At 51.9% G+C, this 17,601-nt stretch overlaps 1 protein-coding gene across 10 annotated transcripts in view; it reads left to right on the forward strand.

Moving 5' to 3' along the window:
- The first annotated feature begins 1,512 nt into the window (after positions 1-1,512).
- Positions 1,513-17,601, forward strand: part of Dlg4 (discs large MAGUK scaffold protein 4) — a 31,237-nt gene continuing 15,148 nt past the window's right edge. The window contains exons 1-8 of one of the 10 annotated variants that reach the window (XM_070001566.1): positions 1,538-2,021; positions 11,689-11,853; positions 15,139-15,192; positions 15,338-15,388; positions 15,581-15,705; positions 16,058-16,227; positions 16,342-16,478; positions 16,604-16,748. In XM_070001566.1, coding sequence (XP_069857667.1) covers positions 1,992-2,021; positions 11,689-11,853; positions 15,139-15,192; positions 15,338-15,388; positions 15,581-15,705; positions 16,058-16,227; positions 16,342-16,478; positions 16,604-16,748 — 877 coding nt within the window. In that variant the 5' untranslated portion in view covers positions 1,538-1,991. Of the gene's footprint in view, positions 2,022-11,688; positions 11,854-15,138; positions 15,193-15,328; positions 15,389-15,580; positions 15,706-16,057; positions 16,228-16,341; positions 16,479-16,603; positions 16,749-17,601 lie in introns of those variants that run through there. The other 9 variants (XM_070001558.1, XM_070001559.1, XM_070001560.1 and 6 more) reach the window with 9 other exon arrangements.

Here is a 17,601-nt window from a genome sequence, read left to right on the forward strand (position 1 = left end):
TTACATTTATATTCCTTTTTGTACTGGGATCAGGCCTGAGAGGAGAGAAAGAGCTGGGCTCATCTTTCTTTTTTGAGTTGCTATACTCTTCTTGGGGAAGACCTTCCCAACCTCACAGGAAAGTATAACTCAGGTATGGTTAGCTTTGGGAAGAGGGGGCCACAGTATGTGGAACAGGGTGTTTGTGATGGTTCTTGGGACCTGCAGATGAATGACAGCCATTTCTCTGGCTCAGAGTCTGCCCATTTTACCCATCAGCTAGAATTGAGTGGGGAGAAAGCAGCTCAACGCCAATCCTGGCGGATTAGGGAGATTACAGTGAGAGAAGAGAGAGATGTCTCAGAGACCAAGAGGTAAAAATAACAGGTCCTTGTGGAAGGGAAGCCTGGGAGCGTAGTGGGGGTATGAGACTCAGTGCTATTTCTCCCTGCATCATTCTCTAGTGTCTGGGGAAGCTGAGGTGACAGTATGCTAGTCTCTTCCTGGTTCCAATCCTCTATCACTTGCTTTTCACCAGCTCCCAGGTCAGCCCTTTGGCTTCTTGCTCCCCCATTATTGCGGTGGGCACCTCCTCTCCTCACAGTACTGCACAGTGACCTCTTCCAGGCTTTACTGGGTGAGTAACTCCAGTTTTTTGAGGGGCCATGGTGAAAAGGGCTGGCTTGGGCTATAACAGCAAGTACTGAACTTCAGGTCTCATTGGGACCTTAGAGAGCATTTGGTCTAAGATGGAGTCCCTCGTAGGTCATTGTAATAGTGTCTTCCCTCAGCATTGGTCAATCTTGCTAGAGGAGATTCTCCTCTACCAGAAAGAAGTGCCATGGCCAGGGTGGCTTGAGAGGCCTGGCATGGTGATGATTGACTGACTTAGTTCAGTTCGGTGTTTGTGACAGATATCCTGGACTATTACGAGGACTCCATCTCAGAGAGTCAGGTAAGCAGTTGGGGGCGGGTATGTAGCCTCCTAGGCTTGAGCAAAGTTCTGCTAATATTAAACTGACATTTGGGGACCCTGGTCACAAAGTCTGGAGTCGTTGGCATACAAGTTGTGTGTGGGGGGGGGAGACATTGAAAATGTGCTTTCTTCTGCCAGTCCTGTAGCCCTTCTCCTTTCTCCCCCCTTTTGCTTGCCCCAATTTCAAACACTAAAGAGTCCAAGGCATAATTGATCTCAGGCTTCCTCCTGTGAATCCTGAGAACTGGTTCCCCAGGGATTCCCTCCTTCCAGCCCCTCCTTCACCTCCTAGCCCCCACCCTGGGATCCCTCTAGTATTTAACCACTGAGGATGCTCCCAGCCCTAGATGAGAAATGAAATCCATCCTCGTGGGCTTCGCTGTCATGGTTGGAGGCTGGCCAGGTCTCCATGTTTGCCTTAGGGCCTCTCTGATTTTGCTTCTATCTCCTTTCCCATTATCCGGGTTCCTGCCAGCACCGAAGGAGTTAACACTGCCAAGGCACCCCCCCCATTCTGGCTCCTAGCTCCCTCCCTCCCTCCCCCTGCTTCCTCTCTCCTCCTCTCTCCCCTTCCCTCCTCGGCTCCAAGGCTCCCTCGGCCGCTGCCGTCTCCAACCCCCCCACCCCACTCCCCCGCCACGGCCCCTAGCCCCTGGCCGTTTGGCAAGACCTTTCCCTATCCCGGGGCTCCCCGAAATCCAGTTCCCCTCCCCCACCCCAGCTCATGCCCCAGCCCCCGAACTCCGGGGCTGCCAGCCCCTGGTTCCCCTGCCCCTCCTGAGAATCAGGGTGTGCTCCCCAAGCCCCTTCCCCTCCACTGGGGAGCCCCTTTTAGGGCCCCCCTCTCCTCCCTCCCACGCTCCCCTACCCTTCCCTTCTCCAACCCCCTCCTTCCCCTCTCACCCCTCCCCCCATCCTGGCCCCCCCTGCAAAAGTGGGGTGCGGAGGGGGGAGGGGTGAGAACCCACCAAGGGGAGGAAGGAAACTCCAATGAAGTCAGAGCCCCTTACCCGCCGCCGCGGCCAGGCCCCCCAACATGGACTGTCTCTGTATAGTGACAACCAAGGTAAGCATGATGGGGGGGGGGGTATAAACTGGGGAGAGATAATGAATTTGTGGAGAGGGGTTAGGCCGCCTTCTCTGGGGCTGGGGGCTCTAGAGTGAAGTGGATGAGAAGTAAGATGTATTTTGGGGTCACAATTTAATGTGGGGGTTCACATCTGAGAAAATGCTGGGTTTGTCCACAGGTGCCCCCAGGAGTGATCCCTTTCTACCTATAGAGATGGAAATTTGGGGATATTCCATAGTTTGGTGGCCTGGTGGGTTTAGGGGTTCAGTAACATTTGAGGGCGACTTATTTAAGGAGAAGCCTGGCTTCCATGGTAGTCATGCTAGTGTATGTGGGAAGGTGGGCTATATGTGTGTGAAGGTTCCTTTTCTCTCCTGGGGGAAAAAGCTGGTTTCAAGATGTCTTGTTCAATTTGGGGGGAGGGGGTTCCTCTTGACATAAGGGTAAAGGTTACCTGATTGTACCTTGTCTGGGGATGTCATCTGTCAAAGAGCCTTCAGGCTATAGACCAAGCCTCTTGTAGTATAAATGTTCTCTCTTGATTTTAGAGAACTCTTAATTTGCGGTTCAGTTATATGGAATGGATATAGTTAGGAGTTGCTGGGGGGCTGAGGCCTGAGAGAATCGGCCAGGTGAGGTTAGGATCTGGGGTACTCCAGGGAAGCTAAAAGGTTGCAGGCAGCTGAACTTGTCAGTTTCTGAGAAGGATGATGAGAGGTTGAGGAGAGGATTTGAGGAGGGGTCAAGTAGGTGGTGCAAATTTTGGGGGTGGCCCAATCAGGTGCCCACTAGCCCCATCTCCTCCCACACTACATCTAGCCCTGGTCAAGAGAGTGGGAGAAGAGCAGATAGAGGACACTTGTTATCCCACACACTTCAGATCAAGGTGGTGGAGGACACCTGGATGTTAGGGTCCCTAAGGACTTATGACCAAGGTTATGGAATGAAGACGGCACTAGGGTGAAAAGGTGTGCAGGAGGAGGGCAGGGCTGGCAGAATATGCATCTGCACAAGGGTGTCCCTGTGGTTGGAGCCTGGGAATGAGCAGATCTGGATGAAGAGTCCAAGCAAGCTCCTTATGGGTTGCAGAATACCTAGGTCTTTGCTTCCAGACTCCAGGACTGGCAAGCTGGAGCCTGGTGTGTGTGTAGGGAGGCTTGGGCAGGTGGCAGGCAGCTGGGGGTTGGGGGGTGGGACAGGAAGTGGGGGCCGGGGGAGGCGGGGTCCAAGTGAGTCACAGGCTGGGGAGGGGGTTATATTTAGTGGGAACTGCAGCTTCTCATGGGAGGGTGCTGAGGACACACATGTTCCCTGTCACAAACTCACACATGTGTGTACACATGTGTTGTGCACGTGTGGGCATGATTGGAAGAGACTGCTGGAGCCTGAGGTCCTTTAGATCCTATTCTCTTCCCCTGTCTCCATCTGGGCGACTTGCTTTCTTCCCCATTCTGTGGGGTTTCCCCCCCCCATGTCTGTGGGTTTCTCTCAGGTTGCTTCTTTACTCCATCACATGTAGTTTCAGTAGATTTTTTTTTTTTTTGGTGCCTCAGTTCCTCTGGCATTAGGGTTTCTTTTAAATATCTGTGAGGTCTTGTGCTCCTTCTTTCTCCTGCTCCTTGGCCTTGGCTCCCTGGCTGGTGTTTCCTGTGTACAGATGTATACAGAAAGTCCACTGGAATGTGTGGGTTCTGTTTCTAACACGTGAATGCAAGCAAAGGTGAGGGGCTTGCCTGCACTGGCAGCTATTCTTGGTGGGTGGGTGGGTTTATTCATTCCCACCTCCAGAATCTTATTTCTTCCATGGAGCCCAGGGTGGAGCATCTCTGAAAGAAGGAGGCTTGCAGAGAAGATTGTGCATTCAGGGGTTTTATGATGCGTGGAGACCCAGGCTTGCCACATTCCTTGGCTGGAAAACTTGTCAGTCTCGGGATGAGGGGACTCCAACTCCCATAAGGCCTGGAGGCATAAGATCCTTCAGTATTAAAGTGTTTCTGCCCTTAGGACTGTTGGGAGTTGTGGTTCATCTCTATTCAGGGCAGAGGAGGGTAGCCTAGAAAGCACCAGCAGGGGGCACAAGGCTCCTACCCTTCGAACATGCTGGGTGGGTTAGGGCGTGCTCAGGTTTTTTGGTCTTGAGCTCCCCAGCTCTGTCTGACGGCCCACCATCTTTCGTTGTCTATATTTATAGTCTCTTGCCGCAGTAATTTACAGAAAATTTATTCAGTGCCTACTATGTGTTCAGCCCAGTGCTCTGTGAAAACTGCTTTACAGTTACCACTTAATCTCACTCCGTTCCTCTATCTCTGCCAGTTATCTCTGTCTCTGAGCATCTCTTTCTCCCACTCCGCCCCCGTCCCTCCCCCTTCTCCCCGCGCTGCTGCCGCCGTTGCTATGGTAATCAGCGACGACTGAAGTTGCGTGGCGGACTAGAGGGCCGGGCGAGGGTGGCGGAGGGCGGAGCAGAACAAGTGGGGGTGGGGGTAAACTGGGGAAAAGACCGCGGGTGTTGGTCAGGCCTCGGAGGTGAAGCGGTTAAACCCTCTGGGTGGTCCTTATTGGGCAAAGCTAAGATGCCAGAGGCGGGGCAGTGTGGCCAGCGGCCACATTCATTGGCCGGCAGGGGCGTGGCGGAAGGACAAGTGTGGGCGAGGCCGGGGGAGCGATGGGCGGGAAGTGGACGGAGGCGTGGTCTCCTGGAGACGGGTGGGCGGGGCCTGGCTTACTCTATCCGAGGAGGCGGGCCGCAGCCTTCAGAAAGGGGCGGGGCTATGTTACCTCACTGGGAAATAAGGGCGGGGCTGACCTGGGAGGACTGTGCGTGGTTTCCTGTGCGGAAGGGAGGCCGCATTGGAGGGGCTGTTGTCCAAGTAACTGGGCGCGGGGGTCTTTGGCACGGGGAATCCGGGGGTTGGAGGTCTGACGTCTCAATTTTCCTAAGATGGAGGCCTGTTCAGATTTCATCAGAATACCCCTCCTACCTCAGCTCCATGTTCCTGGGATACGGTTGCTAGGCGACGGCAAAGTCCTTGATTGCTTGGTTGCCTGGCAACGGGGAAACGGAAAATGGAGGGAAAAAAGGAAATGGGGGCTGAGGGAGGGTCTTAGTGGGCCATAGCGCCCCCTTGTGGAGAAGCCGAGCCTATACATTTTCTACTCTAGAAAGGAACTTTGAGTATAGGCCATTCTGCACTGTCTGAAGACCCAGCATTCTATCCAGATATGAAACTAGGACATCGGGGGATCTTTTTTGGGCCATCTAACAGATGCCTATCAATGTATGAGCGAGAGTCTAGGGAAGTCATCCATTCTGCAGTGGCTGGGTATTTTATATAAGTTGAATAGTTAGCCAGGCACCAGTGGCTCAAGCCTGTAATCCAGCCACTCAGGCAGGAGCTGAGATTTGAGGATCAAAGTTCAATTTCTTTCTTTCTTTCTTTCTTTTCTTTCTTTCTTTTCTTTCTTTCTTTTCTTTCTTTCCTCTCTCTCTCTCTCTCTCTCTCTCTCTCTCTCTCTCTCTCTCTCGTGGGCTTAAGCTCATGGTCTGGGCACTGTCCCTCAGCAATTCAGCTCAAAGCTAGCACTCTACCACTTGAGCCAGAGCACCACTTCCAGCTTTTTCTGTTTATGTGGTGCTGAGGAATCGAACCCAGGGCCTCATGCATGCAAGGCAAGCACTCTACCACGGATCCATCTTCCCAGACCTTGAGGATTGAAGTTCAAAGCTAGACCAGGAAGGAAAGTCTGTGAGACTCTTACCTTCATTAACTACCAGAAAAGCAGAAATGGCCCTGTGATTCAAAGTGGTAAAGTGCTAGCTTTGACCAAAATAGCTCAGGGACAGAGCGGAGGCCCTGAGGTCAAACCTAGTACCCACAAAAAACATAAAAGATGGATAACTAATTGAGACCATTTATTTATTTATTTATTTTTGTTGTGGTGCTTGAACCCTTGGGCCTGGGTGCTATCCTTAAATTCAAGGCCAGTGCTCTACCACTTAAGCCACAGCTCCACTTGTAGTTTTCTGGTGGTCCATTGGAGATAAGAGTCTCACTTGGCTGGGTGCCAGTGGCTTACGCCTGTAATCCTAGATACTCAGGAGGCTGAGATCTGGGGATCGTGGTTCAAAGTCAGCCAGGACAGGAAAATCCGTGAGACTCTTTTTTTTTGGGTCCGGTCATGGAGCCTGAACTCTGGGCCTGGGCACTGTCCCTCAGCTTTTCAGCTCAAGGCTAGTGCTCTACCACTTGAGCCACAGTGCCACTTCCAGCTTTTTTCTTTTTGTTTATGTGGTGCTGAGGAATTGAACCCAGGGCCTCATGCATGCAAGGCAAGCGCTCCAACACTGAGCCACGTTCCCAACCCCGTGAGACTCTTATCTCTGGAAATTAACCACCAGAAACCTGGAAGTGGTGCTGTGGCTCAAGTGGTAGAGTGCTTGCCTTGAGCTGAAGAGCTCAGGGACAGCACCCAGGTCGAGTTCAAGCCCCACATCTGACAGAAAGAAAAAAGTCTCATGGACATTCCTGCCCGAGCTAGCTTTGAACTTTGATCCTTAGATCTCAGCCTCCTGAGTAGCTAGGATTATAGGTGTGAGCCACTGGCACCAGGCCCCTTTCATTGTTTGTTTTGTCGGTCATGAGGCTTGAACTCTGGGCTTGAGCACTGTCCTTCAGCTCTTCAGCTCAAGGCGAGCACTCTACTACTTGAGCTACAGTGCCACTTCCGGTTTTCTGGTGGTTTATTGGAGATAAGAGTTTCACGGACTTTCCTACCTGGGCTAGTTTTGAACTGTGACCCTCAGATCTCAGCCTCCTGAGTAGCTAGGATTACAGGTGTGAGCCAGGGGCGTCCAGCTTCATTGGGTTTTAAAAGCTGGAGAAGGGCTGGGAATGTGGCTTACTGGTAGAGTACTTAACCAAGCATGCATGAACCACATAAACAGAAAAATGCTCGGAGTAGTGCTGCGATTCAAGAGGTAGAATGCCAGCCTTGAGCAAAAGAAGCTCAGGGACAGTGCCCAAGCCATGAGTTCAAGCCCAGGATTGTCAGAAATAAATATATACATAATGATTGTTTTTTTGAGACTTGAATGTAGAGATGATATATTTAGGAACAATGGCCCAGCAAAATTACAATTAAGAGAGGTAATAGGGAGATCTAGGGAGGGAAGTCAGAAAAGGGAGCCCTGTCTAAACTTGAGAGGTAAACAAATCGAGTAAAGAAATGGAATAACTCAAAGAGATGGCAATTTAATTTGGAGAGTCTTGCTCTAAGGTGGTAGATTAAATAGTCTCTGAAAATGGGTTTGATTATGGGTTTGAGGACTGGTATATTAGAAAGTCCTGAGTATCATTAGGTTCAGTGATTTGGACAGGGGATCCTAAATTTGAAGACTCCTTCTCTGGTTATATTACAACAAGAGAAATATTTTCATTAGTTTCAAGGTACCTCTGGGAGGACTAGGGAACATGCATAATTTAGAAAGGTAAGATTTAAGGGACATATTAATTTCAGGACACAAGAAAGAGCTAGGTGGCCCTTTAAACTCGAAGAAACCTTGTCTGGTTATCAGGGAGAACTGTGTTGGTTAGAGTTAGAGATGTCTTGGAATCCCAGGTAATTCAGTTTATAGGAGCAGCCGGGGTGAAAGGCCTTGTAGACCCCTTAGGGGTTCTAATTGAAGAATCAATGCTGGCTCCTTCCTTGTTCCCAGGGAGGACAGTATTGATGAGCTGTCAAGCCAGTGAGGTTTTGGAATGGTTGGAGGCCTGGTGATCTGGTGGTGGTGGAGGATTAGGTGGCATCATGGAGCTCTGAGAACTAGAGAAATAAATTTCAACAGTGTCTCCATTTGCAGAGGGGTCGAAATAGGAATATACTGTAGAAGGTGAAGTACTCAGAGAAACACCGGGAACCGGGGAAGTTGGTGGATAAGAGGGTCTCCCCTCACCCCTCTCTCTCCCGTCGTGACGCTCTTACTTACTGCGCAGGCGCCTCCCCCCCCCTCTGGCCGCAGCCTCCTGTCGCCGCGGCCGCCGCAGCCCCCGCCCCTCTGCCCCTCCCCCTCCCCCAACCCGGGACCCTAGCTACTCACCCACCCCCTCCCCTTCGCCCCTTCCCCTTCTCCATGTCCATGTCGGCTCGGAACAGATTCGCCTCCATGTGTCTCTGCGTGGTACGTGCCGCGGTACGGGATCCGGCCGCGCTCCCCCTCTTCCCGGACCCCCCAAAATCTCAAGCGTGTGAGCTTCAAGTGCTGTCCCTCTTCCCTCTGCTTGGTGCGGGGTCTCTGGGTTGCAACTTCTCGCGGACAGGAGCAGTGGGGTCGCCCCTCTTGTCATCCACTTTAACTCACACCCCTCAATTTTGGGGTGCAAGCCTGGGTTCCAGGTCATTCTGTGCATCTGGGGCTTTGGAGGTGAGGGGAAGGGGGAAGGAACAACAGCGGTTCTCTGTCCCCCAGGCCTTTCTCTCGTCTCAAGCCCTAATATATTGGGGGTGCAGACTTGTCCCAGTAGTATAGGAGCTTGTCATCCTTAAGGGCCCTGAATCCCAGTGGGGTAAAAAGGGCGGGGGGGGGGCGGGTGGAGATGTCTACCTTCCTGTTCTGCTTCAGCTACCCTATAATCTAGAGAGGTTCTGGCACCCCTACCCCTGCAACTCTGCAGTTTCAGAATTTCTCTTTTCCACTCATACCCCGCCCCCCCCCCCCCAAATGCACATCAGAAATGTGTCTAGGGACTGAACCTAGGTCCAACATACTCCAGCTACATTTGGGGAACTTTTTTCTTCCTGGGCTATTTTCCTCACATCGTCTTCCAATTTCCAGAAGCCTTTTCCTCAGTTGCCTCACACACACTACCCTCCTCTCCGGAGGTGGGCCAGGAGAGATGGCTGTGATAAAAAGCTTACCTTCATTTCTTCCCTAGAATGAATTATATATTGCACCTTTTCACCTTTCCATTTCCTCTGGTGCACCCTGAGAAGTTGCCATCAGGTTCAAGGTGAGGTGGGGCGAAGATGGAACATTGGGCTCAAATCCTCCTTCAATCTTCAAAAGTTACAACTACAAGTTTTGGCCCTGTTAAATTTCTATGTAAGATATTTGGGGGCTTTATGAAGTGAGGGGGGAGAGCTGCTTCCTACCTTTCTTCCTGGAGTCCCCAGTGGGGGACATTGACCCTTAGCTTGTGCAATCTAAGCTGTAGACTTCCTCAGGATATGCAATGAACAACCCCTTTCTTTCATAAAACTGCTAACCCAAGAGAACTCAATCTTTTTTTTTTTTTTTGGGTCCTGTTGTGGGGCCTGAACTCTGGGCCTGGGCGCTGTCCCTCAGCTCTTCAGCTCAAGGCTAGCACTCTACCACTTGAGCCACAGCGCCACTTCCAGCTTTTTTCTTTTTGCTTATGTGGTGCTGAGGAATCGAACCCAGGGCCTCATGCATACAAGGCAAGCGCTCTACCACTGAGCCACCTTCCCAGCCCGAGAACTCAATCTTTAAGGAGTGCTGATTGCCTATATTCTTTCTACTTTTCTTCATTTACTTTTTGTGCCCATGGTATTGATCCTAGAGTTCAAGATTCTCTTAAGTCTGATGGCTCAGAGTTAGGCCCTGGACCCTATTTCACATGTGTGTGTTGGAACTGAGGCTGGAACTTAGGGCCTTACACTCTTCCTCAGCTTTTTTTTTTTTCTCTCTTTCTCATGGTTGGCTCTCTACCATTGAGCCATTTCTATAGTCCATCATTTTGCTGGTTAATTGGAGATAAGAGTCTTTGGATTTTTCTGCTTGAGCTGGCTTTGAACCCATGATCCTCAGATCTCAGCCTCCTGAGTAGCTAGGATTACAGATGTGAGCCACCTTTGCCTGGCGTGTGTGTGTGTGTGTGTGTGTGTGTGTGTGTGTGTGTGTGTGTGTGTGTGTGTGTCTGTGAACTTGGTGCCTAGGTGCTGTTCCTGACCTTTTGTGCTCAAGGACTCTACCATTTGAGACTCAGTTCTACTTCTGGCTTTTCGGTTGTCAATTGGAAAGAGGAATTTCTGTACCTTTCTATGGGGCTATCTTGGATTTCATGATCCTCAGATCTCAAACTCCTGAGTAGCTAGGATTACAGTCATGAGCCACCTGGCTACCTTTTTCCTTCTTTAAGGCTCTTTAATCATATAGGGTCCTTTTTATTCTGATTGTCTATGTGTCCTGGCTTGAGAGTATTGATGTTGACAAGACTATTTTCATTCCCCTATTCTCTTATGGTACCCCTTAATCTTTGGCAAAATTGGGTGACATCCTCATGCTTCATCATTCTCAGAATTTCTAGAATCACTCTACTATCAGGCATTGTCCTTTTTCTCATTTGATCTTTCAAATGTTACTCTCCAAATGTTTTTGGGGGTATTCTTAGCTTCTCAGAAACTTTTGGGAGGGAAATTCTGCCCATGTGCATTAGTGGGTGTATTTTGTCTTCTCTGGTCCCTTAGGGAGCCTTGCGTCTGGTATCTCCTCTTTTTTCTGATTCTGGACGTTTGGGCTGTTCTGCTTTTGTGGGGGTCAGCTCCTGAGGGCACAGAAGAACAGAGGCAGATGTGGAAGGCACCAGGCAGACTTGTTGTCCTCCACTGCTGTCTCCATCTGCCTTTTTCCTCTCTGCTTCCCAGTTAATCTCCTTTACTAGTGTGTCACTATTAAGCGTGCATGACAGGGTCTTGAGATGGCAGCTAGTTAGGCAATGAGTCAGGGGACATGGGTCTTTTACCCCCTCAAGGCCAAAGGGAGACAAGAGAAGTTCATTCTTAGGTCCAGCATGCCCTCCTCTTCCTCCTCTGTCAGGGGACCTTCAACCCATTCCTGTTCATGTCCCAAGCCCTCCTGCTTATCCTTCCCTTTCCTCCCTATGTCATCTCTGTCTAGTATATCCGGATTAGCCATATGGGATGAGGGCTGTTGGAGGGTTGGGGCCAACTCCTGGGCCCTCTGCTGACTGACTACTTGGGATCAAGGCAGGCCAGTGAAGGGAGAGCAGGGCAGGCCTTGACCTGCCCCGGGGGGGGGGGGGGGTCCATGCCAAGTACCTTTTAGTTGAAGGACCTGACTTTGGTCCTGCTTTTGGCATGTAAGGTACTGCAGAACAAATTGCTTATGGGGGAGCGACTACAAAAGGGGAGACTGAGGCCATAAAAGAGGGAGTGCACAACAGGAGCAGCAAATGGAGTTTGAGGAGGATGTCTGGACTGTGGGAGTCGGGAAATAAAGTTGGGGATGGGGTGTAGGAAATAGGGGTACAAAGGTCAGGGGCGGCTAGAGCTTTTGAAAATGGGGGTGGAAGATGAAGGCCTAAGGAAAGGGCTGAAGACAATGGATCCTGAAGGGGTGGGGGAATGTAGGGTGGAAGGCCAAGGACCCCAGGAGGTGAGGAGTAGGAGTGAGGGGGATGGGGTTGAGACTTGGGGCGAGATGAGAGGTGCTGAGGGCCTGGCAGGAGAGGGGGCTGTCCAAAGGGTGGAGAGAGGGGAGCCAATGGGCTGGAGGGGAGGGAGGGGGAGGAGCTGGTCAGGCCCCAGGGCCTTCCGCACTGCACTGGCTGGGGAAGAAGAGGCTGCCCGGTGGCCTGGAGCCTTAGGCACTGGACCCGCCTGGTGACGCTTCGGTCCCCATCCTCAGAAATACCGCTACCAAGATGAAGACACGCCCCCTCTGGAGCACAGCCCGGCCCACCTCCCCAACCAGGTAAACGCCCCCGAGCCGGTGCACGTGGCGGAGAGGAACTTGTCCCACCTCGAGGCTGTCCACGGGGTCGTGGGCCACGCCCACCTCTCCCCCCTCCAGGTAGGAGACCCTGGCGGCCCCCTCCCCAGTGCGGCCCTCGGAGTCTCGGAGCTGCCACCATCCCCCAAGGGCCGGTAGGGCGACAGCTGTGGGGGAGGGCAGGGACGGGGAGGGGGGGTTGTCTAGGTCTTTGGCTCCTGGGGCCCCGGGAAGGGGGCATTTGGGGAAGCTGGAAACACGTTGTCCCTTGGAGGAGAAACAGGCCAGGCGAGTGGGAGTGGGCTAGAGCCTAAAGCCAGAATATCTATGTGTGTCTGTGCAACTGTGCTGTTGTGAGCATGTTGAGATGTGTGGGTGCACCAGAATCCCCCCACCCCAAACAAAAAGCCAGGGCCCTCATTCCATCACACCCCCATCTCCATTTCCTCGTTCGGTGTCCAGAGCTCTGTTGCAAGCGCCTGCTGCCCTCATTTGCTCTTGTCCCTTCCCTGCCCCCCACCCCCTCCGCCTCTGGGCTTGGCTCTGCCTGTCCCCAGTCTCCAGCTCTTCCCATCTGTCTGGCCTGAGACTGTATGTCGTCGTCGTCGTTGGACCTTCCTGCCTCTTCCTCTGCTCCAGCCTTTGCTCTCTTCCTGTGCTCCCTCCTCCTCCACCACCTTTCCCTCCCTGCTGGCTGGCTGGCTGGTTCTTGATGCTGTCTCTCTCTTCCTCCCACGCATGCATCTCCTTCCCCCTCTCGCTGATCCCCAGCTCCGGCCTCTGCGGCCTGATTCCCCTTCCAGCAGTCAGCACCTTTTCCTAATGTCACCCTTCCCGGGTTCTCTCTCTTTTCTTCTACCTTCTGGGCTCACCCTCCACCCTTCTCTTCTTTCTCATCCCTCCTCTCCATTATTATTCACCACCACCTGTTTGGCCTTCTCTCCTTTGTGCTTACTGTGTACTTTCTCTTCTCTGGCCCTACTAGGCCTTGTTTCTGAGACCTTCCATTTCTCTTCCCCACCCCTCCCTCCAGTCTTCTCTTCTGAGGACACAAGGTGGGGATGAATGGAGAGTACTAGGGAAGCTGTGGGACTGAGGGGGAACACAGTACTCAGGGGTATAGGATGCCTCAGGAAAGGGGAGATTGCTGACATTTTACCAAGATAATGGGGAGGAGGTTTCTGAGCCAAGGGATGAGGCGGAGAGGAGGCTGCAGCAGGCTCTTGGGTTGGCAGTGGCCTGAGAGGATTTGGAAAGGGTTAGCAAAGGTAAGGGTGCTGGGACAGACAGACAAGAATGAAATTGAAATTAGGGCAGTGCATGGAGTTAGTTGACGAAGGAAAATGAAACCCTGGAAATGGGAGTGGTACGGAGTATTTATGTACAACTCCATGGCTGTAAAGAGTGAAGGAAGATTCAAGATGCTTTTTGCAAGATGGGGCTGTTGTGTCCCCCGGAAGGAAAAAGACAGACGGGAGGCTTGGTGGGTAGTATAGTATAGTCGGGGGGGGGGGTCAGAGCTGGGGGAACAGGTGGAAGACTTCCCTTGGGTGAAGGTGGGAAATTGCATGACAAGGTTTCACCTGGGAACAGGAAAAGCCCTGATTTTCAGAGGAGATGGAGTGTGTGTGTGTTGAGAGTGAAGGCATATGCTTTGGGGATAGAAGCTTGAGGATTTGAAGATGGGGGCAAGGAGTAATGGTAAGGCTCTCTTGGGAATCAAATTGGGATGGAGAGTGAGGACAGATGGTAAAGGATGGGGCTGGAGGGCAGGAGAGGGATGGTAAAGTAGGTGGAGAATGGAGGCTGATGTTGGGAGATGGAAAGTGAAGACTGAGGACAGGGATCTTGGTGGTTGTGGGGTAGCGATAGAAATACTTATGAGTAGGTGGGGATGAAGGGTGGCGGATGGGGGAGATTCTAGGATCAAGGATGGGGTATGAGATGGAGAATGAAGTATTGGTGGAGATTTCTTGCCTACAGTATTTGGCTGTGATTTCGAGGGCTGGGAGGTGGGCTTTAATAGATGCTTGGGTATGCAGTCTATTGCAGAGCCTGAAAATGGCTGGGGGATTCTGTGATTGAGATATAGGAATAGGAAAGGAGGGACCCTTTGGGGGGGGAGCGGAAAGGAGATTGAGGAATATTCGCCCTTGATTGGCCCCCAAAACTTGAGGAACTAGGTTGGGTACCCCGGAAGGAGGCCCTTAGCAGCCTCCTTCTATTACCATAGAGATGTGGCTTCCGTTGCCCTGGCAATTGGGGAAGCCCCTAGGACTGGCTAAAAGCTAGCCCCGCCCCAGGAGTCTAGAGACCTGGCAGTGTCTGGGCGACTGACGACTGACGTCAGGGATCCGGGCACGCCCCGCTTTAACCCTTTCCTTAATGACTTGGGGGAGGGAGATGAGCAGGCTGGGTCCTGAATTTCTTTCACCACTCTTTCTTTCTGACGTCCCTTGCACTGTAGGATGAGGGTGCAAGGTTGAGAGGAAAACTGGTTAATACAGCATGCGCAGTGCCCAGGAATCCCTGGGGCCTGGCCGCCTCTGGGACGGGCTAGAGAAGGGCGGGGCTCAGGATTGGAGGGGCGGGACTAACGGTAGCCCTTCTGCGCTTGTGTGTCTGGCCGACCCTAAGCCACGCCTCCCGTTGTCCTGACGACAGGACCTCCAGTAGGTGGGTCTCCCCGGGTCTTGGCTGGTCTTAGATACCGTTGCTAGGCAACATGGTCCCTGGAGGAAGGGATGGATTGGATGGCGGGTGAGCGAGAGGGAGGGAGGGACTTGCAGCTGGGGAAACCCCGGATTCCCGTGCACTGGGTTTACAGCAAATAACATGAAGGTGAGGGTCAAATCTGGGGAAGATTATAAAGGTACCCGGCTAGATATAAGGAGATAGGGATGGGAAAAGGAAAGAAGGACCTGGAGGACATGAACCCTAGGGTATACGTGTGTAGCACGTAAAGCATGTAACACCCTGTGGTGTTACATCCGGTGAGAATGCCCCCCCTCACCATCTGCTGCTCCCCTTTCCGTCTGGCTGTCTCTCCCTTCCTGCTCATACATCTTCCACATGCAGGAGGTGTGTGGGGGGGGATTGAGCAGCGTTGGATCCATGCACATGTGTGTGTGAGTGTGTGTGTGTGCGTGCGCGTGCGTGTGCCTGTGAGAGAGACTGAGAGAGAGAGAGAGAGAGAGAGAGAGAGAGAGATGTACTTTGGCTGGACCTTAAGTTACCCTAAGAGCAATGGGCTTTGCTAAGTCTCTGAAAGGGGAGTCAGGGTGTGGGAGTCCACCCTTGGTTTTGTGGGATCCCTCTGGGGCAAAGGCTCAGGCAGCTTTTTTTGTTTTCTCTTTCCCCTTACAGGCCAATTCTCCCCCTGTGATTGTCAATACAGACACCCTAGAAGCCCCAGGATATGTGAGTTGTTTAGATTTTGGAGCTGGGGCTATTACAGGAGGAGGGAAAGAAGATATGGGTCTTTACAAGGGGAGTGAGAGGTGAGTTCCAGTCTGGAATGTCTGTCTCACTGTTTTTGTATTTCTGCCCCGTGCTGGAGTTGCAGGTGAACGGGACCGAGGGGGAGATGGAATACGAGGAGATCACATTGGAAAGGGTAAGCCAGCTCCTCGATCTTTGGCTCCTTGCCTGTGTGTCCCTCTGAGCCTGTTTTCTAGGTGATCAACCTCTTCATTGTGTCCATTTGTGTTCTGGCAGGGCCTTTCCAACCCATTCCCCTCCCCACTTGCCTTGACTAGAATTGTGCAATAAGGGGAGCTGACTCTCTTGCCTTCTTCTTTCTCCCCAGGGTAACTCAGGTCTGGGCTTCAGCATCGCAGGTGGCACTGACAACCCACACATTGGTGACGACCCATCCATTTTCATCACCAAGATCATTCCTGGCGGGGCTGCAGCCCAGGATGGCCGCCTCAGGTGGGGAGAGTAGACAGGGGTTAGGAAGCTGGTACCCTTGAAAAGAGGGTCAGGTGGGACTGGGAAGGTGGCTCAGTGGTAGAGTGCTTGCCTTGCATGCATGAGGCCCTGGGTTCGATTCCTCAGCACCACATAAACAGAAAAAGCCGGAAGTGGCGCTGTGGCTCAAGTGGTAGTGTGCTAAGCTTACAGCTGAAGAGCTGAGGGACAGTGCCCAGGCCCAGAGTTCAGGCCCCACAACCAACAACAACAACAAAAAAAAAAAAAAAAAAAAGAAAAGAAAAGAAAAGAAAAGAAAAGAGAGTCAGGGCAACCGGAAGCCCCTGGCTTAGTCCTAGTATGCTGTTCCTAGGGTCAATGACAGCATCCTGTTTGTAAATGAAGTGGATGTGCGGGAAGTGACCCACTCAGCAGCAGTGGAGGCCCTCAAAGAGGCAGGCTCCATCGTGCGCCTCTATGTCATGCGCCGGAAACCTCCAGCTGAGAAGGTCATGGAGATCAAACTCATCAAGGGGCCTAAAGGTAGTAAGCTATTTTTCCCCCCTCAACCTCCATTTAAGCTATACTACTTCCCTTCATCTCCCAGGCCTGCTTCCCAGACACATGGGCATGGGCCTTGTTCTTCCCATCATCCAGGTCTTGGCTTCAGCATCGCAGGGGGCGTAGGGAACCAGCACATACCCGGTGATAATAGCATCTATGTAACTAAGATCATCGAAGGGGGTGCCGCCCACAAGGATGGGAGGTTGCAGATTGGAGACAAGATCTTGGCGGTGAGGACCTGCCTCACATTTCTTGCCCCTGGGTTTCCCTTGGAGGCTTGTATCTACCTTGGGGCCATTTCTGGCTCTGTTTGAATACTGCTTCCCTTGTCCCTTCCCTCCCCTCTCCTCTCCAGGTCAACAGTGTGGGGCTGGAGGACGTCATGCATGAAGATGCTGTGGCAGCCCTGAAGAACACTTATGATGTTGTCTACCTAAAAGTGGCCAAGCCCAGCAATGCCTACCTGAGTGACAGCTATGCTCCCCCAGACATCACAACCTGTGAGAGCCCTCCAAACCCCAAAGCTCCCCCTGACTCATTACCCTCATGACATACATGCAAGTCTGTGTCATCCTTTGTGGCCGTTCCTCTGTAAATTATCTCCACGAAATGGCCACAGCCTCTGATGCTTGCAGTGGTTGGAGAAGAGATGGAAAAATCAGTTACCGCAGAAGCACTAGAAAATATCATCAATGCTTTTTTGCCCTGGCAGGACACGAGGCCCACTCAATTTTAAGGCTCATTTGATGAAATACTCAAGGAATAGAGGATTCTTCTGCTCCTTAAAAGTATAGGCAAAGATAAAAGGTTCCACTTGTCTTTTTTTTTTTTTTTTTTTGGTGCTATTCCTGAGGCTTGAACTCAGGATCTGAGCTCTGTCCCTCAGCTTTTGTGCTTAAGGCTAGTACTCTACCACTTGACCCACAGCTCCATTTCTAGTTGTTTGTTGTGGAGATAGGAGTCTTTTCTGCCCTCCATTGGCTTTGAGCCATGATCCTCAGATCTCAGCCTCCTGAGTAGTTAGGATTATAGGCATGAGCCACCAGCCTCACATGTCTTTTTCTTTTTTTTTTTTTTTTGCTGGTTGTGGGGCCTGAACTCTGAGCCTGGGCACTGTCCCTCAGCTCTTCGGCTGTAAGCTTAGCACACTACCACTTGAGCCACAGCGCCACTTCCGGCTTTTTCTGTTTATGTGGTGCTGAGGAATCGAACCCAGGGCCTCATGCATGCAAGGCAAGCACTCTACCACTGAGCCACCCTTCCCATCCCTTACATGTCATTTTATAAAGCCAGTTTAAATGGTCACAAAGTTAACATAGATACCATAGTAGGAACCCAAACACAAAAGCAAGA

This window comes from Dipodomys merriami, unplaced genomic scaffold, assembly GCF_024711535.1.
Source record: "Dipodomys merriami isolate MVZ:Mamm:240054 unplaced genomic scaffold, mDipMer1.0.p SCAF_59, whole genome shotgun sequence".
NCBI classification, from domain to species: Eukaryota; Metazoa; Chordata; class Mammalia; order Rodentia; family Heteromyidae; genus Dipodomys; species Dipodomys merriami.